The 24,984-nt window shown below is 41.8% G+C and overlaps 1 protein-coding gene across 8 annotated transcripts in view; it reads left to right on the forward strand.

Moving 5' to 3' along the window:
• Nucleotides 1-24,984, forward strand: part of LOC122886087 (poly(rC)-binding protein 4-like) — a 150,042-nt gene that overhangs the window by 51,538 nt on the left and 73,520 nt on the right. For all 8 annotated transcript variants that reach the window (XM_044218054.1, XM_044217981.1, XM_044218019.1 and 5 more), the window contains exons 3-4: nt 23,102-23,438; nt 24,410-24,433. In XM_044218054.1, the coding sequence (XP_044073989.1) occupies nt 23,301-23,438; nt 24,410-24,433 (162 nt within the window). In that variant the 5' untranslated portion in view covers nt 23,102-23,300. The remainder of the gene's footprint in view (nt 1-23,101; nt 23,439-24,409; nt 24,434-24,984) is intronic.

Below are 24,984 nucleotides of genomic sequence, written 5' to 3' on the forward strand. Positions count from 1 at the left end.
CAAATTGTGGAAACTGAGATGAATACATAATCGCGTGATTAATTGTGCAGCCCTGTGGAGAAGAAAGCCATAACCCTTCCACACATTCACATTTAATGTGTCCTTGCTTTGCTTGCAAAGACTTTAAACTCGTGCTTTGACATTAGTTCTGTGTTATTCACGTCCCCTTAACACTGTATTAATATTTAAACTTCTTGCAGAAGGTTTTGGGGTAACACCACTGTCGTCTTTGCTGAATTATACTTTCATAAACTTTATCTGCTGATCGTCGATCTGCATTACATGCCGCAAATACAAATACTCGGTAAATATTTCTCTGTTTGGAGAAATTCCACCCCGTCGACTTGCCTGAAAGTGTTTGGCTTCAGCTTTACTGCAGCAGGCGAGTTTTCTCAGTTCAACACGCCTACAGCGGAGCTGCGGCCAACTTTCTCATATGACTTGAGTGAAACATTTAGCCCTGAGAAACACTGAACATGATGGAAACAGTAATCTGCCTTTATTCTGTTCACACTGTTCTCTACCAAGTTCCCCTTTAGCCATGTTCAAACGCCTCTGTCAGTTTACTGACCCTGTGTCTGGCTGTGTGTGTGTGTGTGTGTGTGTGTGTGTGTGTGTGTGTGCCCCTGTACTTCCATCTTTTGTGAGGAGCAATTTAAGACCTTTGCCCTTGAGACTGAGGACACTTTGGGAAAGCCAGACCGGTCCTCGCGTCCTCACAGGGCTGTTTAGACTTGGTTTAGGTTAGAACTGGGTTTTAGGTTGAGGTTGTGGTTGCAGCTGAGGTTAGGCACGTACAGTCGTTCTGGTGGTTAAAGGTCAAGCAGCCGTTTTCAGCCATTTTAATGCTCAGTTCACAGCTATCGTTCGCACCTAACTCTTGTTTTAAGGTCTTTACCGGCGTGCGTTTCACTCGCACGACCCGAAGCGTCTTTCTTATCGGCAGCGACTTCAGTCTCCACCTTCACTGATGGCCAAACATGGTGGTTCAGGGCCGTTTGCACTGTTAGCTTAACGTTAGCGTAGCGAGACTTACGACTGAACGTGACACAGACTCGTAGTATGGGGTCGGGGGTGTCACAGGGTATGTCATAGATTTTTGGGGGTCTAGATCTAGAGCAAAAAACGAAAATACCTTTCTACAGACTGGGACCAGGATCAGTTGTTAGTGTAATAAAATAACTGTACGTGTAATTTACTAAACTAAAAACAAGTGGATTTAGGTGTTAAGTTACTCTTTAGGGGCTAGTGAATGAATTATGTCAATGAGGGCCCTCACTAGTATATAAGCATAAACGGGCGTGTGTGTGTATGTATGTGCGTGAGGCTTGTTTCTGCTGCTTTAACCGTCTGAAGTCAGCGGCTCGCGGGTCCGTCAGTAACCAACCCACACACACACACACACACACACACACACACACACACACACACACACACACACTCTCAGAAACATAAGGGAGCCTTGTATTTCTGCTGTAATTACAGTGAGAAATGAAGCTTTGTTGCATTTTTCAACAGAGGGTAGATGGATTTTTTATTTTTTTTTTAACTTGGCTCATTTTAAAATGATATTTGGAAATAGTCTGTGAGACTTGCATATGGTGTTTAACTGTGTTTCAGTTTTATGTGGTCTGTTTGTTTAGGTTTTTTGTTTTGGCCAGATCACTCTTCCTCCATTTCTATACTTTCTCACTTTCATGTTCATCCATTTTATTTTCTTTCGGTTTCCCTCTCTCTGCTTTTATCTCTCACCGTCTTGTAGCCTGTCCTCCCTCTCTCTGTCCCACTGCATCTCTTTTTATCTCTCTCCGATCCCCGTCCGTCTCTCTCTTTCTTTTAAATCAACTTTACTGTCTTGTTCTCTCTCTCCTTTCCTCTTTACTACTCCTTTTTATTCATCTCCCCCCCTCTCTCTCTCTCGTTCTCTCTCCCATCTCTCTGCTGAGCTGCCAATTAGTGTGTAAAATGCAAAACCTCAAAAAGCCGTGCATGTCTTCATATAAAGGAAAAAGCGGAAGCAGAAACCAAGTGGATTTGGGTCATCAGTGCGCAGCGTTCACTCGGCCACAGAAAGTGTTGTGTTTCTCATCCTGGCTTTATATTTAATGCCTAAACTTTATTTTGCCAGATTTTACACTACCCATCAAAACTGCCTTTTGTACAACGATTGCCAATCTTTTACAGATTGAATTAATACATGTGATGTTATTCTTGGAGTTATTACTTTGGACAGATTCCCAAATACAAAAAAAGAAAAAAACAAATCTGCTCTGCTCCACTTAAACCTCTTTACACTTAAAGCTAAAGGGCGTATTGGGGACATCCTGGATGGGATTAGCTTTTCAAAGGGCAGTGCAGTGTGGGACTTCTAGCTCTGCATTTGATAAGCCATGCATCATAAATGAGACTTTTTTTTATAAGCTGCTGTTTTCCCAACTTGGTACAGGTATATCCATCCATCCATCCATCCATCTGTATCCCTCTTTTTGTGCATCTCTTTCTGTTTCTTGCTCTGACTCAACTGCACTGTTAAAGGAAAGAATAGGATAGGACGGGTTAAAAAAAATAGGAGGACTCTGTTGTTGTGTCCAAGTGGACTGAGCAGAGAGTAGCTGATGTGCAAGCAATTTGCCTGACACGTAATCTCGCACAGCCGTCTCTTTCTCCACACCTCGTTTCACTTGGTTTCGAGTGCTGAAAAGAATTGGTGCAATAGCAGAAGTCTGCTAAAACATGTTGTTAGGGCAAACTGAAAGTGGTCCAGTGTCAGTCTGTGTAGGCAGAGCAAGACTTTAACCCTGCCTGGTCTGAGGGGCTTGATTCCCACTGAGGCCAACCATGTTAAAAAATCCATACATCACACATCCAGTGAGCTAATCGTGTTTTTATGATTGCCATAAAGGCTTCACCAGACTGACTTCTCAGTGTAGGTGCTGTTACATCCTCAGTTCATCAAGTGGAAAGTCTGTCGCAGAAGGAGGTGATGTTGAGAAAAATCTGTTCACATCTTCTGTCTGGCAAGAGGTTGTGTTGGTTTTCCAAATCTTAAGCATGAATCACGTCCTTTGAATGTTTTCTGCTTGCCAGAAGGAATGTGCTGATGTGGGAGGGAGAGTTTTATAAGCTCCTTGTTGAACTGCCATGCCTGCACTGCCTGTGGTTGTAACCTTTACTGACCATCAGTTGGCCTGTAAAAAGTCCCACAGACTGTATGGCATTAGCCTGATATTCAACAGAAGTGTTGCACCAAGACCGAAATTCAGCGTTTGCAATGAAATTCAGCGTCAATTGGTCCTCTCATCTCGTGCAGTGTGACTCGGTGGAATCAAGGAACTGCCTTTTGCATCAGCCTGACATAAGAAGAGCGTGCCATATGTTTTTAAGCCTTTGTTTTACTGTTTCACCTCAATTTGATTCACATTTGGGACCTAAATAACTATCGGCTAAGCTTTTCCTGTCTATCCAGAAAGTATTTGTCTTTCTGGATCCAACGAGTCCTCCAACTTAAATGACAGCAGGACGACATCATTTGCCTGCACCTTCCAAAACCATCACAAATCATTATTGAAAAATGAATCTGTTTTTATGACGGTTAAGGTTTGGTTAGGTTTATGCACAAAAAGTACGTGGTTAGGAGAAGATCACTGTTTGGGTTAAAATAAGTACTTAAGTTAGGGGACCTTCGTCGTCATGGTTACAATAATAATCACATGGTTAAGGTTATGGAACGATCGTGGTAATGCCTTAAATTAAAACAACACTGAGTGTCGTTTGGAAAATGGAAATAAGCTGCAGTCTCCCGTGTTAAAGTTGACATTGTGTTGACCCATCCAAACACCCCCGACCTCTCTAACAACGTCGCCTGACTTCCTCCTTTACTCCCATTGTAATCACTACAGTTGCTAGAGGGCTTGGTCACTTGAACGTGACGTGAACTGAATCTTTGTGTGAGAACAGTCACCGGTAATCTCCTCCAGCCACAGCAGTCAGGTATTAGACCTGCTCATAGTACAATAACTGCTGCAACTGCTGTTGTTTATGCAGCCCGTTCTCATTTCCAGGGCGACAAATACTAACGTTTTGTCACGACCCTCTGCGTTATATACAGACACACAAGGTACCCTTTAGCCATTGGATGGGACGCACAGCGCTGCCAGAAAGCCCGAAGGATGTCAGGTGACGTAGTATAACCAGCGACATAAAGAGCGAGAAAGTCCGCCTGTGGAGGCGGTGCGGTGGATGTATGGGTCAAACAAACACGGGACTTTCACCCAGGAGACCGGGGTTCGTGTCCCATGTGAAACCAAAAGCTAACGTTGACTTATTTAAAGTTTTACTTAACTTACTTACGTCACGTGACTAACCAAATAGTTTCTGAAGGCGTCTCCTACAGACGCCAAAGGGTACCATGTGTGTCTGTATACGACACTGAGGGGCGTGACAAAACGTCGTTATTTGACGCCCCGGGAATGAGAACAGGTTGGTTTATAACATTGTTGATAAAACGAAACATTGTTTTCCGCTTTTACTATTATTTATTACATAATTAGTGACATTGTATTTATACTGTACTTCACCATCTACCAGTAAACCCACTTGGTACTCGACACTTAGTTTATCTTATACTTATACCAACATGTTACTTAATTTATTTCGGACCTGTTTATAGTTTAAATTATCGTTTTCTCCTGTGTGCACTGACGTAAAGAAGAGCTACTGGAACAAAGAGTTTCCCTACGGGGATCAATAAAGTATTTCTGATTCTGATTCTGATAGTTCTGTCCAATGCTTTCGATAGTGTTGATCAATATTCAGTTAAATAATGCGCTTTCCACTGGGTTGTGATGATCCTGCTTACAGCTGGTTTAAATCATATCGTTCTGGCAGAGTTCAGACTGTTGCTGCTGGCTTCAAACTAAGTCTCCAGATGGCTGATAAATCTGTCCCACAAGGATCAATATTGGGGCCCCCTACTATTTACTAATATGCATATCCCAACTAAGCATTGCAATGTCCATTTTTATGCTGACAATACCATCTTGTTTGCCATCAGCTCTACTGCAATGACCCCTAGTGCTCTTTTATTACTTTAAATCTTGTTTCCAACTCAAAAAATACAAATTGGATGCATTTCAGAGGAGCACGAACCTTTTGATGTTCCTACTCCAATCCATGCCCTCAATGGAAATCTGATCAATACAGTACTGCATTATATATGCTTAGCAATTTGGTTAATTAGCAGATTGTCACACAAAACTTGTGGTTGTGTGCATTGGCACACCAGTGTTGGAGTTTTTTGTCATGACTGGGCTTCATCCTTTGTTGAGGATATTGTTTCCAAGACACTGTTCATTGTCTGTTCACTGTCATGTTGTGTGACTCGTTCATTCAGAAAAGACAAAGACTTTTTCCCCACCTTGCCTATCACCACTTTTGAAGTCTCTATTTCTGGCTATTCCTGAATCAGTCTTGTGAATTTGTAGTTAAACACACTTGTAAAATGTAGCTTCTTGTTTTTTATGTAAATTTGTAAAAGCATCAGTGATGAAGCTGACAATATCAAATGCTAAAAAAACCTCAAACAATAAATGAATATTCCTCAGACACAACACAACCAAACCCCCAGCTACAAATGATAGCAAGCATAAATACCAAGGGAAACGAATTAAACATTTTGAAATGTCCTGTGATTAATGGCCGTGCAGCCAATCGGGTTAATGGATCCAGTTATCAGTGGTTGTGTCAGGATCTCAGCTGGATAATAATGACTGCTCTGGTTTCGTGGAGCATCTAATTCAATAAAGAGTCCATTACTTCCTGCCTGTTAGTCCCCAGAATCCTCTGCTCCCGACCTCTGTGTTTCTCTTCCATCACATCAACTTTCTGTATATTTTGGCCACTTTGCGGTCACTTCTTCAAATTAAATTACTTTATTGGTGTGAGTGTTAATAAGGAAATTAACTACAATTACCTAAACACAAAGTGGAAAAGCAACTAGTTCAGTGTATACATTTAAAACCCCATCCGATAGCCTAATGGTATACCACATAACCTGTTATACCCCTCTCTCTCCCCATGTTTCCTGTCTCTCCAATTAAGGCAAAAAAAAACCTTACTGCGATCAGATACAATATGAAAGAGCTGGAGTAAGAGGGAAGAAATGATCTGCCACATGGCAGTGACTGCTATGTTGAAATGTAATTTATTGTTTGGGCGTGTCCACCCTTCATTAACCTGCACCCTCTTCCTCTGCTTCTCTTGATGTTTTCCTTTATTTCCCAGAATGCCTGTAGAAAATGATTCAGCACATATAACAGAAATAACAACATAATCACAGTTTTTGCAGTCAGTCCAGTGCGTTTCCCCTTACTTTAAAGTCGTCTTGTATTTATGTCTTAATATGTCTTGCGGCTGCATTGCATTTTGGTCCACTGAGGCTGCTGTTGGTGAATAAATTGGTCTTTCTTTTCATCTATAGTGAATTTCTCCCCCTGAGTGTTGAACATCAGTGCAAAGTGGTTAGTACAGAGGTTTTCAAACTGAGGCACGCCTTCCCAGGGGGGCGTGGGAGAGTTGAAGTGAGGCATGGAGGGAGAGACGTGAGGTAAAGATACTGTGTGAGGTGAAAGGGATTCTGAAAACAACGGGGTTATCGTAGTTTGTCCCGCTGATCTGTGCCGCTCACCAACGCAGTCAGCAGTTGGAGAGCTGCAGCAGTGGCTGTGACGCACAACTAAGGTACTTTTTAAACACTTTTAAAGACATATTGCTGAAATTTGCATTAAAAACTCACACATCTCTGAGTCATAACTCAAATCTGAACATCTGACACGATGCACAGATTTGACCGACGCTTTCCGAGGATATCATTGTCTCTGATGTTGTGAATCGCAACGCAACGTCCACAAGTCCGCTTAGAAATCGTAGGAAATGTCTCATTATAACTGCAGAACTTGCCTGAGAAACATCACGTTTTTCAGTGTACTGTATTTTTACAGTATCAGGCTTTGGGCCCCTGGGTTAGTAAGACAGTTTGATTCTCAGGGGCTGGTGTCAAAACAATTAAGTTTCACTGTAGTTTTGATTGTTTGCCTCAGTGTCTACACATCAGTAAAAAAGACACGTTTGTGCCTCTCTTGCCTTATATTGTCATTAGCTGGAGTAGACAAACTTAGTTCAAAGCCACTTTCATCTTAAAGTATGTTCCTGTTTCTTTTTCACGCAGCCTCCTCTCTCTGTTTGCTGTCGCTCTTTTGCTCGCACATGCTGTTCATTCTCTATATTACTGCCTGTCGTCCTTTCTCTTGTTGTTTGCTCTGTCTCTTCCCATTCATACCTGCCCCACCCCCCGCCTCTTCTTCGCTGTAATACGCTCTACGTTTCCCAGCAGCCGGTGGCCTCATAAAGATAGTGAAATAGAGAGATGATATCCATGCGCACTCAGAGATGAGAGAAGTGGCTCTTGGGCGAAGGAGCCAATTGAAAGCAACTCTCCCTCAGCAGACACAGCAAATATGGCTGAATGAGTGCTTGATTTTCATGCAGAGAGGGAGAATGGGGGAGGGCGGTTATGAGAGAGGAAGAGGGGGAGACGGATGTAGAGTAAACAACACAACTATAGAGAGAGAATGGAGTTTGGTGTGTGGGTGTGTGTGTGTGTAGACAAACCAAGATTTTTGTAATATATTTGCAGCTTTTCTGAAGAGCTGAAATGCGTCACGATGCCACTGCTGCGTGTCGGCCTTCATACTTTAGGTTTGAGATTCATTATCTTTTTATCAAGTCTGAGTCCAGTATTAGACCTGCTTACTAGCATATATACTATATATAATAAAATATCATTTTGCCTTTTTTAAATCATGTCTGTTAAAAGATTACTTTAACAGTTTCTGTTTGAGTGGTTGTTGATGCATTATTCTGTTGTGGTTCACGTGTGAAAAATGTGGAAAGTTTGAAGGATAAACATATATATCTTGTTTTCTACCTCAGTATCCTGATGCCTGACGTCACCTCAGCTAAAGGTTCAGACGAGCTGCTCAACATAACTGGCCGTAGCAAATTAATGGCGCAGAAAAAATATATTTCTTAACTTTGAATAGTCTAAAGCCAACAAAAAAATAGGCTCTACGGGGGGAAAAAGGGACAAAGTGTCCAGTAGTGAGATGGAGGCTGCGTGTTATCTGAACACCCACAGGAGCATTTTCTTCTGCTGCCTGCCGGCTTTCATCCTGTAAACAGAGCAGCAACTAACCCACTATCACCCTGTGGAGGTAAGGAGATAAAAACAAGCGCTCTGCACCGAGAAAGCACTGACAGCTGCTGATTCTGAGGACAAACGGGATGAACACCTACAGTATCAACAGTTAACGGCGAACAGACGCATCGTTAATAACATGTTGAATAAAACACCACCAAGTAAGTGTGAGCCGTTTAAAAAAAAAAAGACATTTTAAAGCCACTATGTGTAGAATGTGAAAACTGCCCGGAGTGGCAGACGGCGGCCCTCGCTCAAAGCAACACATAGACAGTCTCATTTTTATTCAAACAAAAACTTGAAATATGCTGTGATTCAGATAAACCTTTTACACACAGTGGCATTAAATGCAATTCAAAGAGTGATACTCAAAGAACTAAAACTTAACTTTTGCCAGATGGATTACAAATGAGCTATTTATCTATTCTCTCTGTTTTTGTTTTGTTTTCGTTTTCGTCAGCTAAATCTGAATCGAAGAGATTTGTTATGCTCGGAGGTTAATCTGATCCGTAAAGGAAGCAGCTACAGGAGCCCGGCTCCAGCTCCGCTCCACCCAAAACAAAACCGTTTCAAACTTTTGATACGTGAAAATTGCTCCGGCCGATTTCAAAGAACTTTAAAACCTCAAAAAAAAAAATAGTTATGGTAAATTTGGCAAAATATCTTCATAAATAGAGAAGAAAGTTTAATTTTGTGTAGAGATAAAAGTTTGATTGCATGGAGAGACCTCAAACCTTTTCACAAATATGAAAATATTTATTGGACGATAATAAAATCATGATGTTTTGGTCTTGTGACCTTCACACACACACACACACTCTCATCACGTCTTCCAAGCAGAAGCATCATGATTTATATATGGCAGCAGAATAAATATTTTGGTGTCGTGAAATGAGAGCTCTTTCAGCGAAGGCCGGAGCGGTGAGAGGAGATCACATGGTGACCTGGCATGTAACGCCCAACTGTCGCACACACACACACACACACACACACACACACACACACACAAATATCACAAACACTCGAATGTATACTGTCTCATGTCGTGTAAAACTCTGTTTTTCATAAACCATCATGTATTCCCTCTTTACCTCTCAGTCGGTCTGACTACCCACACACACACACACACACACACACACACACTCACTAAGCCTGGCCAGTAGTAGTCAAGGCTAATTTAAGCAGTGGGCAAGCCCATAAAAACCAGATCCTTGGTTGTCTGGTGCGTTCACGTCTGGACTGATAACCCCTTTGCTGTTTGGTGAAGAGAGGCAGCGAGCTAGTGCCGGCTCTAGCCTCGGAGGCAAGATCTGAAAATGCGCCCGCTACTTAAAATCTCACTTGCAGTAGCAGTTAGAGTTCGAGTGACCAACAATTATAGCCAATTATGTCGCACCATCTCCTCTCAGCCCCTTTAAAAGCAGACAGTTTAACAATTTAATGAACCGAGAGGAGAGCCGGCTTTCTGCTCTTCTCTGGGAGGCAGAAATATCATGAAATATCATATCAAATATCTTACATGTATTGTCAATAGTTTTTTAAGTGATTTTCTGTTTCAGCCGGCTGATTGGGTGTGTCGGCGTCTGATTGACAGCAGCTGACAGGCTAAGCTCCGGCAGGGGAGCGAGAGGCAAAGTAAACAAACCTGCGCTGTAGCTACATGTCATCGTGGGCAGACAGCGTGTTGTTAGTCTAGTATAGAAGAGTAAAGACCACACCAGCATCTGAAGGGACCCAACTGACATTTGCAGGTATGTTTACGTGCTGTTTAATGTGCTGCAGCTGGGCAGCTAATTAGCTAATTAGCCTGCAGACTGACGTTAGCAGCGCGCTTTTCCCCGGTGAATGTTTTGCTTTGTTTTTGTCGCTCGTTCAACAAGCAAAGGTGCAGGACAAGACGTGCGTTCATGTTTGTAAGGTAGATAACGAGGAGACTTCAGCATGGAAGCTGATGTGGGTTGTTGTTGTGTGGCTCTCGTGTTGCGTGGCAGACCGCTGTCTGGTCTGGCTGTTAGTCAGTTTGACCGTCTGCCTTTGACAGAGTGCTGACGTTACTGCTTTATACAAAAATTAAGTGATTTGATTGGCTGTGTGGAAACAAGTTCTCCATCTACGTAGACAGAGAGCTAATGGCATTCTGACTGATTAATGAAAGGAGAACATAGAACGTGACATTTAAAGAGCAGATATGTGTGTGCTGTTGCAGAAAATAAAAAAACATGGAATTTAATTTCAGTTGGACTGCAAATGATGAATGCTGCATCGAAAAACTGAAGGCTGCACGTGAAATGCACATATTCCTGCTGCTGATGGCTACAGGTATTTAACCGAAGGAAAAAAACAACTTTACAAATTGTACAAACAGTTGCGATTGACATTATTTGTAAGAATCAGTCATATATATCATTATCATTTGTTTGTTTGTCTTTTGAGCCGACAGAAACTGACGTTAAACTTCTATCCAGAAACAACATGGCGCGGGCGCTTGCCTCTGTAGTTTGCATGTATCATTACACTTTGCTTTGTTTGTTTTTCCCCCTCTCTGTCTCTGACCCCGACGCCCCCATCGTCGCCTATAGCGGCAGCCGGCTCTGCAGCTGGCAAAGCCACGAGTCTCTGAGGAGGCACCGGTGGGTTCGGTAATGACAGGGGTGTCATGTTGTGTACGCTACGTGGAGAACTGACAGTGAGTCATTTGGAAAGAGAGAATGGAGATAAACCTAAATATAGTCTGCAATCAAGATGAATGCCTATTTCCCCTTTTAATGAGACCTTGCAGATTTGCTCCATTTTCCCAAATTAAATCTTGGTGTCAGGTATGATTACTGGTAGGACATCTTTTCAAAGCCCGCCACACATTTCGTCCAGGGAGAGTTAAACCTCCTCGCCATCTCCGTCCATCAGCCACAAAGGAACACAAAGTGTGCGTTTTGCATTTCAATGATCACATCTAATGCCAGCAATTTTGGGGCTAAATAAAATCCACGCAGCTGTGTTTCCCCACCACAAAAAAGTAAAAATGTAATCTAAAGAAATGAATGGATTAGAAATAATAATAATAATAATAATTATCATTTGTGATCAAACAAACGATCAGATGAACCTGCACAGTAGCAGTTTGTTGGGGAAATTAAACTTTTGCTCTCTTTTTAACAATCATCCATTTCAGTAAATACGTAAATGTGGTAGATTAGGAACATACTGGCTGCGACACCTGAGACAACAATGAAGAAAGTCCCGACGCCGGTGCTTTGCAGCGTACAGCAGATGATGAAAAGTAATTAAAGATGGTCTACCACCAGGATTGCCATTGTGTTATGTGCGAGTCGATACCAGATGTGATCCGAAGGTCTAATCCATCTCGTGGTCGTGCTTTAGTTCACAGCAGGTGATATGCATATCCTGTTATGGTATTCAAATATTCCCTGGTAGGCAGAGAGTGACATTTGAATAGTCTGAGCTCTGACTCTCTGTCTGTCTGTCTGTCTTTTCTCATTCGGTGGCCTGAGAGACAGTAAAAATGTCACAGCTGCATCTTTTATCATCTTTTCAAAGATTGTTTTCTTTTCCTGTATCTTACCGCCTTTTGTGTCTGTCTTTCCGTGCTCAAAACACAACTTTATGTGAATCATTATTATAAAAGAAGAAAAGAATACATTTATGGAATAATGCATAAATACCACATTGTATTCCAACTCTTTCACTGTACTTATACTGCACTAGTTGTGTTTTATTTTGGTCCGGATGTGAATTTCGCCGCAAGGCTCAACACTGCAGCCCGAGGCATCTTTCCACCGACTGTGCCGGTTGCTCGTTATCAGTATAGCAACGCGTCTTTGTGCTGTCTTCTAGGTGTCTCTCTACAAGCGTCATAAAGTCCCTACACAGGACATATACATATGTGCAAATAGCTTACAATACATATAATTACAGAACATGCACATGGAACTTGAATCATAGCCTTTGGGGAAACGGGGTCATTGCTAAGGATTCAAATAGGAACTGATTAAATGTGACATGCAACACACTGAACACCTAAAAGTCCACCAGGAGGTCTACAGCTGGACCACTGCATGTGGACAACAATACCTGTAGACCTGCACCTTGCCCCTACTATATTACCAGTATTATTATTACTATTGTAGGAGTAGTAGTAACATATATAACACTTTTATTTTACATTGCAGTATATCACTTTATAAAATACTATATTACTGCCATATTTTATAATGGTATTTTATGGTATTACATTATATTCTTACATATATATTCATAGATTTGAATTATTACTGTATTGTGTGTGTGTATATTACATAAACTGCACATATATATATAAAACTATACACTTCAATATATATAGTATGATTCATATCTACTTTCATATGTATGTATCTATACTTTATAGATACTCAACACGTCATGACTGCCAGAGTTGCACTACAGGATTTTCTTTCTTACTTTCGCACAGTTCACTTAATGTATTGTAATGAATATACCGTATATAGCTTTTTTTTAATGTCTTTTTTAATTTTATTCATTAAAATACTTCTTTGTTTTCTTAACCACTTATAGCCCGTCTCTGTGAATGTCCCCACAGGGATCCATAAAGTCTTCTCTTTTATTTATTTATTTTTTAATCTTCTTAAACATTTTAAAGTAGACTTAATGAATGAAGAGACAAATTACAATATTATCAATAATAAAGAGAGAATGAATGCTCTGATATATAAATACACTTAGAAATATATCCCAAAAAATATTCCATGTGCAACATAACAAGGGATCAAATTCTGAAAATATGTATCTGGTGCACCACAGAGTACAGGCTGCACATCTGCTGCTATATATGTGTTTCTGTCGTTCAGTCTGCGATGCGTCTCTGATGCGTCTTCCTGTCTATCAGGGGAAAGTCTTCTTTTCAGAGCACACCGCACGGTTGTTTCGGCGAGTGCCGTCACTCGCCTCGGCTTCATTGTCACGGAGTTGCTGCAGACCTTTTTTTTTTTTTTTTAAAAGCAACTCAAACTCTCATTGTGGCAGCTCGGCTGAATTTAAAATATTTTTCCTGTTTAACGGCAGCACTGAAAATACCTGAACAATACGAGTCAGAAGCATCGCTTTCGTTCTTTCCTTTCCTTTGCCCCTGACCCGAATCCCTCCCTCCCTCTCTCTTCCTGCAGCCGCAGTGTACATCACAACACAACAATGCCACGCTGCTCTCAGCGCACAATTACAGGGTGGAGGAAATGTATGCGTCCTCACGGTTGTGTTGGGTCCGCGATTTATGACTAAGCCTGCTGCAAGCCTTTGTAATGTGACACCGCTGGCCGGGGGGGGGGAAACCTCGTATCTCCCGTCTTAAAGCAGCGGAAGGAAACGGCATCGATCTCGACCGAGTGGCGAGGCTCGTTCGCAGTCGCTCGGAGGATTTAGATCGGCTTTCGTGGTCCGAGAGGGTCGCGGAAGTTACCGAAACATGTCCGGGATTATTTAAACGTCTGATTCCAGGACAGACTTTAAAATGTACAATTACAGGGTTTTTCATGCAGCTCAGAAACATCTGTGTAAACACTTAACTCCTGTCTAACCTCATTTAATTTTCTTTGTTTTTCTTCTTTCTTTCCAAATGTAAATCATCAGACTGACATTTTGTATCTGGGGGTGTGTGTGTGTGTGTGTGTGTGTGTGTGTGTGTGTGTGTGTGTGTGTGTGTGTGTGGACGGATTGGAGCGTCACTGAGCTTAAGACACAATCCATTCTCATCACCATCCGTTCCTAATTCACTGAAGCTTCTGTTGTTTTCTCTCCACTTGGAATCAAATCAGTTTGGATGCTGTGTGTGTGTGTGTGTGTGTGTGTGTGTGTGTGTGTGTGTGTGCGTGTGTGTGTGTGTGTGTCTTTATGCTTAAGCTTTTATCCGCATCTGTCTCTGTCCGGACACTCGGGTCAGTCATGTGAATGTATATCCTTTTATATGCTCGTGTCCAAGCTACATTTGTGACCGTGTATGAGCCAGACGGCGTCAGCCTTTTCTGAGAGCGTGTGTGTGTGTGTGTGTGTGTGTGTGTGTGTGTGTGTGTGTGTGTCCTGTAAGCCTAGCTGTGTGTAAGTGGTTTTGGCAGGCCTGTCTGTGTATGCAGGCAGCACATGTTTTCTGCTCTATTTGTGTCTGAGTTTGTGTATTTGCCTGTGTATGCATGCCAGTGTGTGTGTGTGTGTGTGTGTGTGCTCACATAATTCGCTCTGTGCTTCTGGTAATGCACGTGCAGTGTGTTGTGTTTATGTATCCAAGGATCGTGTGTGTGTGTGTGTGTGTGTGTGTGTGTGTGTGTGCTCCTGGTCAGTAATGACTAAATATGACAAGGTCACATTTACCTGCCACACACACACACACACACACACACACACCAGGATGGCATGTGCAAACATGTAAAAGCATGCAAGTATATTCACACACACACACACACACACACACACACACACGACTGATGCAAAGTAGCGTATTGAGACACACATCTACTCTCCACTTATCAGTACTCAAGCAGATACTTCAAAAGGTGACATGTCCTTTTCAGTTCTCTTTGTCTCTCTCCTTCACACACACACACACACACACACTCTCTCTCACACACACACACACACACACACACACACACACACACACTGACAGCATGTAAATGTTAAACACACTATGTAAATAGCTTGGCCTCAGAATGGATTGGTTTGCAGGACGTCCTTCCTTCCCCACAAGGAACCTGATTGGACAAACCCGTCCACGACCCTGAACATTTGTCACTCAAATCAGTGCGTGTTTGCGGACGGCCGGTCGCACGTGCACTTGAACAGAAACGTGCAGGTGTGTACGATAGGGCGAACGTGGGCTCAGCCTGGACACTTTGCAGCAATGTCACCCGCGTACCTGCTTCCAGTAACCACCTGTGTGACGACGATGGGAGCAAGCACACCTTTTTAAAAATAACCCAACTACAAGACGGCGGTTTTGACTCGGACACGGTGACTGAGCTTCTAACTTTTAAAAGACTTTAACTCTCATTTGGATGAGAAAACAAATTGACCCGCGTAAGAATCGGGGTTCCAGATTCCAAAAAGTCGATTTCTGTACATCGTTAATAACGTTATGTGGAACAGTGCAGCGCCAGGACGGCGCACAGTGTGTAACCGCTAACCCTGACAACTATTTGAACCAAAAGTGAATCACAGATGCTGAATGCCCTGAATGATGGCGGCGGGGCGGGAGGGGGGCTTTATCTTTCTTGTGTCAGCTGTCTACAGATAGCTTCTATTTTAAGGTTTGTGTTACCAGACCGACATTTTGGCTTTCCATCTTTAGCGTTAGCATCCTGGCTTCACCTTCTTATTACAGTGCTAGCCGTAGCATCCTAGCATTAGCCCATCCTTGTAATTACAGTGATTATCAACAGCAGCGGCCGGGCGGAAGATGACCTCCCTCCCTCTCTCTCTCTCCCTTTGTCTCTCGCCCACTCTCTCTGATCCAACCAGAGTTTAAGTGAGGAGGAATTTCAAATTTAAATCCCCTTTTTTATATTTTCTCCTCTTCCTCCTCCTCTCTCTCTCTCACACACACACACACACTCTGTCTCTCGCCCCTCCTCTTCCTCTTCCTCTTGCTAGATTCTGTTGTCTTTAAATAGAGACTGATGTCACCCTCACCCAGACATGCACACACACATAAATATGCAGTGATGTAAGCTTCTCTCTGCCTCACACACACACACACACACACACACACACACACACACACACACAGGCAATGATGTCACTATCTCTCTATCCCACCATCCCGTACCATGACATCATCGTCTGATGCAACACGCACGAACCACACGCACACACTACTTAATCGCGGGCATGCGAACTCACTATTAACCTTTTTCGCTAAGAGACACACACATACACATTGTTGACCAACCCACGCTCTCATAATTAAACAGCATATAGACACACACACACACTCATACTGACACACACTCTTACAATCACAGTCACGTGCAGCACACCAGAGGTGTAGTGGTGCGTCAACACGGGTCCTTTACTTCAGTACAAGTACCAATACGACAATGTAAAAGTGCTCTGTTACAAGTAAAAGTCATGCATTCATAATAGTAATAGTCATAGTAAAAGGTACAGAAGTATTTGCTGCAAAATGTATTTAAAGTATCAAAAGTAAAAGTTCATGTTCTGCAGTAAAAATGTCTCCTGTGACTGATATCTGATTCAGTCTGACATTATTAGATTAATACAGATGCATCAACGTTAGAGCAGCGTTTTACTGCTGTAGCTGCTCGAGGTGGAGCTAGTTTTAACTGCTTTATATACAGTTAGCTAGTTTTAACTGCTTTATACACAGTTAGCTAGTTTTAACTGCTTTATATACAGTTAGCTAGTTTTAACTGCTTTATATACAGTTAGCTGGTTTTAACTGCTTTATATACAGTTAGCTAGTTTTAACTGCTTTATACACAGTTAGCTAGTTTTAACTGCTTTATACACAGTTAGCTAGTTTTAACTACTTTATACACAGTTAGCTAGTTTTAACTGCTTTATACACAGTTAGCAGTTTAGTCCAGTGGTTCCCAACCTAGGGGTCGGGCCCCTCCAAAGTGTCACCAGATAAATCTGAGGGGTCGTGAGATGATTAATGGGAGAGGAAGACAAGTTCACCATGTCCATCCAAGACACCACTGTTGCACAAATACTGTATATCATAACATGGAAAATGACAAACATTTCACACACACACTTGTACTTCTATCTTTATGAGGACAGTCATTGACATAATGCATTCCCTAGCCCCTTACCTAACCTTAACCATCACAACTAAATGCCTCACCCTAACCCTAACCTAACTCTAACCTAACCCTTAAAACCAAGTCTTAACCTTCAAACAGCCCGTTGAATTTGTGAGGACCGGCCAAAATGTCCCCACTTTCCAAATATGTCCTCACTATGTAGCAAGTACAAGTGTACACACACACACACACACACACACACGTCTCCCAACAGGGCCTTAAATTGGTAACACAAAAAAAAAGGACATTTAATTTTTTTTTTTTTTTTTTACAAGCGCGTTGTCCTTGACATCGCTGCTGACCGTTAACCAGTGACGTGATTTAAATCAGCCGGCTGCCGTTTTAATCCAGCCCGCTTTAAGGAATGAGTTGTTGCTTCAGCGTTTAATCCAATCAGCTTTTAGAAATGAGTTGTTGCCGGCCAGAATCAATCAGGCCTGCCCACCTGGTAATCAAATCCAATACAGTGATTTACCGTATGGCCGTGAAATATATTCAGACTGTGTTCGGCCTCGTTGTTTTGTTCTCCGGCTTCCTCCCTCTCTCTGTTCCTTCTTGTCTAGAACTTCTTCATCTGCCTCTCTTTGTGTTTCCTACCTCTTCGTCGCTCTCTCCTCCTCTGTTTTGTATTCACATACACGCAGAATCCCTCTTTCGATCGGGTCACGTCTTTCACAACAATTTCCTTCACTTTTTCTTTTTTTGGAGACACCGATATGAAAGGCTGCTTTGGCTGATGAGTCCAGTGGGGAAACTGATAATCATTAAGAGGGAAGACAGCGTGTTGAGGTATCGGAGAATAATTTAGAAGACGAGTCCTGGATTTTGTCCATGGCCATCAACTGCTGGAATAACTGCATTGTCCTGAAACATTATTGTGATGACACCCAGCAGGGAGGGAGTGCACCTGAGGGGTAAAACATGGCAAACATGACCACAATACTAATGAAGAGCGAACACACAGTTGCAGTTATAATTATCAAGGTGTTTTTTTGCATTGCTTGAGAGCAGGGTTAGCTTCTTTTACTAGCTTCTCTTACAAGCTTTTGGTTATTAATGTATTTTACCACAAACTATGTCGTAAATGTCTCTTTCTAAAAGGAAAAAAACATGATTACTGTGTTTTTTTTTGTCTACATTCAACAATTACAGCTCCGCTTACTCATATACTGGTAGGTAGCTTGGTCAGTGGCCGTACGCTTCAAACTGTGGTACCCCTCTAGTGTAATGTGTCGATGTGCCGTCAAAGTCAATTGACGTGGCGTAAAGAGCGCGAAATGTCCACATAGGGAGGCGGTCGGGGTGGTTGAATGGGTCAAACACCAGACTTTCACCCAGGAGACTGCTGTCCGTTTCCGTGCGAAACCATTAGTCAGTGTTGACTTATAATAATAATAATAATAATAATAATAATAATAATAATAAAACTTTATTTATAGAGCACTTATCAAAACAAAGTACAAAGTGCTTCACAACAAGAAAAATAAAATAACACAGTGAATGACGAAATATAAAGAAATAAAACACATGAAATACAGAAAAACAATAAAATAAACAGTCAAATAAACAGCCAGTTCACTTCTGTTGACTTCTTTTTAATTCTCCTACGTAAGTTACGTAACGTTCATAAGAGGGCGGTATTTACTAAAGATCTGCAGCCCTTTTTTTTTTTTTTAGGCGCTAAACAGTCAAATTGTGTTCGTCCTTACTTGCTAAAGGGCCACACTGAGGTTTCGTGTAATATGTATTTTGAGGCGTTCCTGTTTAGAGGCGCCAAATATGGGAAGAGAGAATGTAAATTCATACAAATAGCCGCAGCATTTGATTGATCGCCACAGACTGACCACTGCAGCAGAGGAAGTGATCTATTTAACTAATAGTTCCTCACATATTGCAGGATCAAAACACATTTGCAGCAGCAGAAAACATGTACTTTTGCATTACTTTCCAGACATGCACAACATGCTTCTGAACAGTCGTAAATATCTAAGAGATGCTAAATGTTGGGGCCCTGACGGTTATTTGTGACAGGCTTAGTAAATAGTGCTCAAACCTTACTGGCGAGTACAGTAGTAGTATAGAACAAAATCCCAGTATCATGTTGTGTTTATAGAGGAGAGTGTCTGTGGGAAAGCACACAGTCTGGCAGATATATATACTTATATATTACAAAAGAAAAGCAACAGAACTTCCTGGTGTTTCAATGCTTTTTCTGAGATAATTTAAACATAATTTTAACATGCAGTGTGAAGTAGGAACTGGATTGAATTACTGCATTTCTGTATTCATAAGTATTATCAGGTTTATTTTGTGAAACACAACTGTTACAGCACTAGAATAAAGTAAAGCTCTTTTGGACTTATTAAGTGTGGACAAACACTGCGTTATTCAATCAGAACATCCACGTTTCTACGAACACACAGCTCAGTTTTTATTCTGTTACTGCAAACACATCCAATAATTCAAACATTTATCTCATTCATGTTAATGACAGCACATGTACACCACACACAGGCACAATTTAAAAAATACAAATCACATTTCTTCCTGTTCAAAGTGCAAAAACAGCATTAGTAAAGATTTAATTATGTTATAACTTCTTACATGTCCTTTATATATGTGTCCTAAACCACCAGTTTCTTCTTGTTAATGATCAATTTCACAATAACCAACAAAATAATCCAAATGATTTCTTTTTCTGTGGTTGTGGAGCTTCAGCCTTGCAGTTATTACTGCTGCTGTTAGTTTTTAGCAGTAACAAAACAAACCGTCTCTTTATAAAATGTTGTAATTTCAGAGAAAACGCAGTGCTGACCTCGAAGGCCGAGGCTGTTTCTCTGCAACTGATTTAAAATAAATACATAAATAAATAAAAAAGGAGGAGAAGGCCAACCTTCTGTAGACTTCACCGGAGGACAGTATTTGTGAGAAAGCATGTGATGTTTGTCCATGCGAGTGTGTGTTTTGTGTGACTTATCATCATCACTATCATCACCACCATCATCATCATTATCTTCATTTCGATCATCATCGCTCTCGCACATCTGTAATATTTACATAATTTACAGCTTTTGATGTGGCTCCATGCAGCCTGCAAGTTCTGCTTTCACAGTCATTAAATCCATCTTCTTCTTCTTCTGCTCCTTTATTGGGAATAACTCAAAACACATTAAACCCGTGAAAACCTAGATTTGGATCTAAAAGCTTTTTTGTAAATGTTTATAGCTGGAACATCTTACTCTTCCTTTTATTGATTTTAATACGGATATATTTTGATCGTCTCTCCCAGGAGTTAATATCTGTTTATGCGTCTCTTTTTTTTCAGTTTCTTTTGTTTATTTATTTCCCCGTTGTAGGTATTTATACAAATTTAGGCTAGTTCATTCTTGCTTTTGTCAAACCCTTTAGGGCGAGTAACTTATTATCATTGTTATTTGCTTTTTTAGTACTATGTAGAAGTTTCTATGATAATACTTTACTTGATGATTAATGTGATTCATTTTACTGAATCCGTGCCCGATGACGTCTCGAATCAGTGCAGATCTTTTGTCTGACCCCGCACCTGACTCTAAATACCAGGTCCTGACCCTGAAATTGAAGGGGGTTCAGCTTCTTTGAGAGATGAGTCCCCATAAAGTGACTGACTTTGTCCCCACAACATGGGTAATACAAGAATCCACACACACTCTGTGCTGACCTCATGCAGGTCCATAGGGATGTTAACTGCGTGTGTGTGTGTGTGTGTGTGTGTGTGTGTGTGTGTGTGTTCGATCATATATGACTCAAAGGGGGATGGGAACGCCAGGTTTTTAACCCTGTGCTGAAGCATCTGAAAGAGTTTCAATAATTCATATGTTCTGTACTTGCATCCCTGTCTCACTCACACACACACACACACACACACACACACACACACACACACTAGAGAGTAAATGCACCCTTTCAAATACATGCACTCATGCAACCGAGCACATACACACTCCAATGCACACAACTACTGAAGTGGTCCAACACACTACACAAGAATACACACACGATACCTTCCCATACGGTGACATGGTTTTAAAGTACACACAGATACACAAACACTTGACCTACGCTGTGACGAATGTATCTGAAAACCACGAAACGCTCGTTTTGACAACCGTTTTCAGCCACTTCCCAGGTGGTCCTATAAAGCATCTTCTGTCCTCCTTCCTCTCTTTCTATCCCTGTACGCTTGATTTTTTTTACTCTCCGCCCACCTCTCATCAGTTTTCCGTTTCTCAGGTGGTCTCTCTCTGAAGTTAAAGCCGCCTCCCTGTGTGTGTGTGTGTGTTTCTGCGTGCGTTACGTTGTCATGAGATGCTGCTCGTCTAGCGTGCCAGACAGCCTGCATCACATTCGTGACCTACTTTGGTTCACAGTGTGTATTTTTTATGAGTCGGCGAGATGCAGACGCTCTCCGTGCAAATGGAGATGCATACATGAGGGTCCGTACACACACACAGAAACACACACATTTTAGAGCATACAACAACACACACATACGCGGATGTTTTTATATGAAGCGGCACCTATTCATACACATCTTTAATTTATTTATCTGCATACCTTATGTCACTAAGGATCATGGCTGGCATAGAGACAGATGCCTGAACTGCTCTCCAGACAGCACACACACACAAACATAAAGACACACACACACACACACACACACACACACACACACACACACACAAACATAAAGACACACACACACAAACATAAAGACACACAGATGCTCAAGGAAATCTCACAAGCTTACACCTTAAAATAATCAAAGTAAAATATTTACCTGCAATGATGTGCGTGACACAGACGTATTCGTACACTTCAACAAAGAAACACACGACGGCAGGGCGAGGACGCCTCTTTAGTATGCCTGACAGCTGAAGTCGGCTCTCTTTCGCTGTTTTCCTCTCTGTTTTCGGGGTTCGGGGTAAAAGGAAATGCTTAAGTATCATCACGCTTGAGTGGCATTTCCATGGCCAAAAGCTTATTTAATTCAGCCCCTGAAGCTTTTTAAACAGAGTTCCCAATTAATTTTTAAATTACCGTGCTGACTTGTTGACTATCTTCTGACACTTGAGAAATTATGTTAATTTCCACACTTCTTATTGCTCCGGAGTCGGCTGCCGCTGCTGCTGCCGCTCAGGATGTTGAATCAATGAAATGCCTTGTAGGCCTCGTGGCTATAGAGCCAAACATGCTGGTGGTTTACAACGAAGAGAATTTCTAACTGCAAATCACTCACACACACACTTGGCAACACTTGACTATGCACACCCACTAGTGCAAGTGAGCACACACACACACCAGAGTTTGTTAGTGTACTTGAGGGTAAACGAGATAAACATTGTACCTGCTAAACTTAGCATTGTCATTTTGAGCATGTTAGCATTTAGCTCAAAGCACCACTGTGCCAACGCTGCCAGCACGGCTGTAGACTCCTACATCCTGTGCCCATCTGTGAAATACGCTTCAGGTCACGTTAAGGCTCGTCTAGTGCGAGTGAAACGCGAGCCGTTACGCTGCCTGTGTTGTAGACAGCTGGACTGATTACATTCAAGCCGTACCTGCTCCATCAGACGGGCGACTTTCTGTACAGACACACCGTTAGTCTTGTTTAGGTCACAAACATTTGAAGTCAATGTATTGTGGAAAAAATGGTTGACATTGTCTCTCAGGTTTGAAGTTCCTCCATTAGTGCTGCTGTGTTTCGACCTATTTCTTCTTGTAGTTTCTGAATCTGTGTCTGCTGAGTCATATTAGTCAACACTTACTGCACAGTTCTTCTTACAAACTTAAATGTCTTGTATAATTTTATGTTGGATGTGGTGCTGTTGATACATCTGTTGAAGCTTATAAAAAAAAAAACCCATAACTGACACATTCATCATATAAACCTTTTTATTTAGAAATATGACATTCATCTGTAACATAGTGACCTGTAAATGTTAAATAATCACAATTATCATCTTTCTCCTTTCCACAGAGTTGAAAGAAACGGGAACAAGGATAAGTCCCAGTCCTGACACCAGCTCCTAGTACCATCCCTCCGTCCACCCCCTGACCCCACCTCCCCTCACCCCTACCACAGCTCCAGGGCTCTCCAAGGGTTCCTCCCCGGGTTCTCCAAAGGGTTCTCTGCGGTGTTCTGGAAAGCGCCATACGCCTCGGGGCCTTGGACCTTCATGCGTCTCCCAGCGGCAGAGTCCACCCACACCTCCACCCACCACACCACCACCACCACCACCATGAACTGTGAGCAGGAGTTTGGAGACGGGGCCATGGGAGTGACACTCACACTGCGCCTCCTCATGCACGGAAAGGTGAGGAGAGACGTGTACAAATTACCTGTTCATACTGACTTAAAGGATAAGGCTGCAGAATATTCTATATTTTAACAAATCTCATGAAAAGACCAAAACCAACAATGCAGGTGTAGCTAGAGCCTGATGGATCTTCTTCCTCCGTCGTCATCCAGAAACTGTTAAAACACATCAGCGAGCCGCTCTGCTGCACCGGGTGACATGTTCCTTCATCACCGTGAACACACACACTGTAGTTTATTCTGACTCAGTCCCACACACACCGTCCTGCTGCCCCAAACACTCACTACAGCACCACACGTGGATTCATCCGCCGCTGGAAATAGTCCCCAACAGATGCTCTGTTCCCTCCTGTTTAAATAAATGTTACTCAAACCACAGTGAGCAGCTTTTTTCAGACACTACTTAGCTTTCTTAAAAAATGAAATTTATGTCTTCAATAGGAACCACTGGGCTTAAGCTGAGAGCCACAGACAGGAAGTCAGAAAGTCCTGAGAGACTCACATGTTGTTGGTTTATTCATGGGATCTGTTGACAGAAAGAAAAATACAAAATAGCGCCAGCCTTATCCTAAGTGAATTTTTGTATAACGGAGGAGTCAATCAGTGAATTTACTGCCATATATTTATATATAAAACATTATACTTACATCCACTTACAGTCTTTCTGCTGTCACAAAGATAGAGCATACGAGATGACAAAAACCAAATAATTTGGTAAAACTGTGTGACTTAAAATAGAAAAGCCGTAAAACAAAGAAGAAAGATTAGATTTTCAGTGTATGTTTCAAAGGGGGAAAACTGAATGTTGACAGCATGTATTTTCAGCCAGCATCACCATCCTGTGCAAATGTGCACAAAGAGTTTCTGATTGGCTGTTTAGAAAAAAGTGTATGTTTTTCTTACTTCATGTGTCTGTCTGTCCTCTGAAGATGACAATAGTAACATATTCTGTTTGTATTTTCTCCACAGGAAGTAGGAAGCATTATCGGAAAGGTGAGTAGTTGATACCTTTTCCTTCTATTCTGCACGGAGCGAATCAAATGCTATCTTTGAGTTCACTGAATGCAAAAGACAAAAGCCTGAATTTCAGGCAGTTAAAATGACCAGAAGGGATTTCTCTGGGAACAGAATATTATGGCTTTTAACATCAGGACAAATTAGAGCACAGTGCAAATGATTGCTTCTATGTAATAGTCATTAAATTATTTTTTGCAGCATTAGAATATGTGCAGTCATTTCACAGCAACACTGACATGAGAAAATCCTCCCCATCTATGAACCATGTATCTGAAAATCCGAGCCATCTTCAGACTATGGTTTTCTAAAATTGGCATGTCGCTCAAGATAACATTCAGTGTAATCCTACGACAACGATATAAAGTTGCCATGAAATATGCATTAATAGTGTGTAAAATTCCCACTCAGGCCATGTCATTCCAATCTCTGCTTACTGAAAAGGAGCTGCTCTCCAGGGATGCCAGTCAATTTAACTGTGGACGTGTTAAATAAACCCTGTAGGATTTTTTTTAGCCAAGTGGAGTGTG

This window comes from Siniperca chuatsi, linkage group LG2 (genome assembly GCF_020085105.1).
Source record: "Siniperca chuatsi isolate FFG_IHB_CAS linkage group LG2, ASM2008510v1, whole genome shotgun sequence".
In the NCBI taxonomy this organism is placed as follows: domain Eukaryota; kingdom Metazoa; phylum Chordata; class Actinopteri; order Centrarchiformes; family Sinipercidae; genus Siniperca; species Siniperca chuatsi.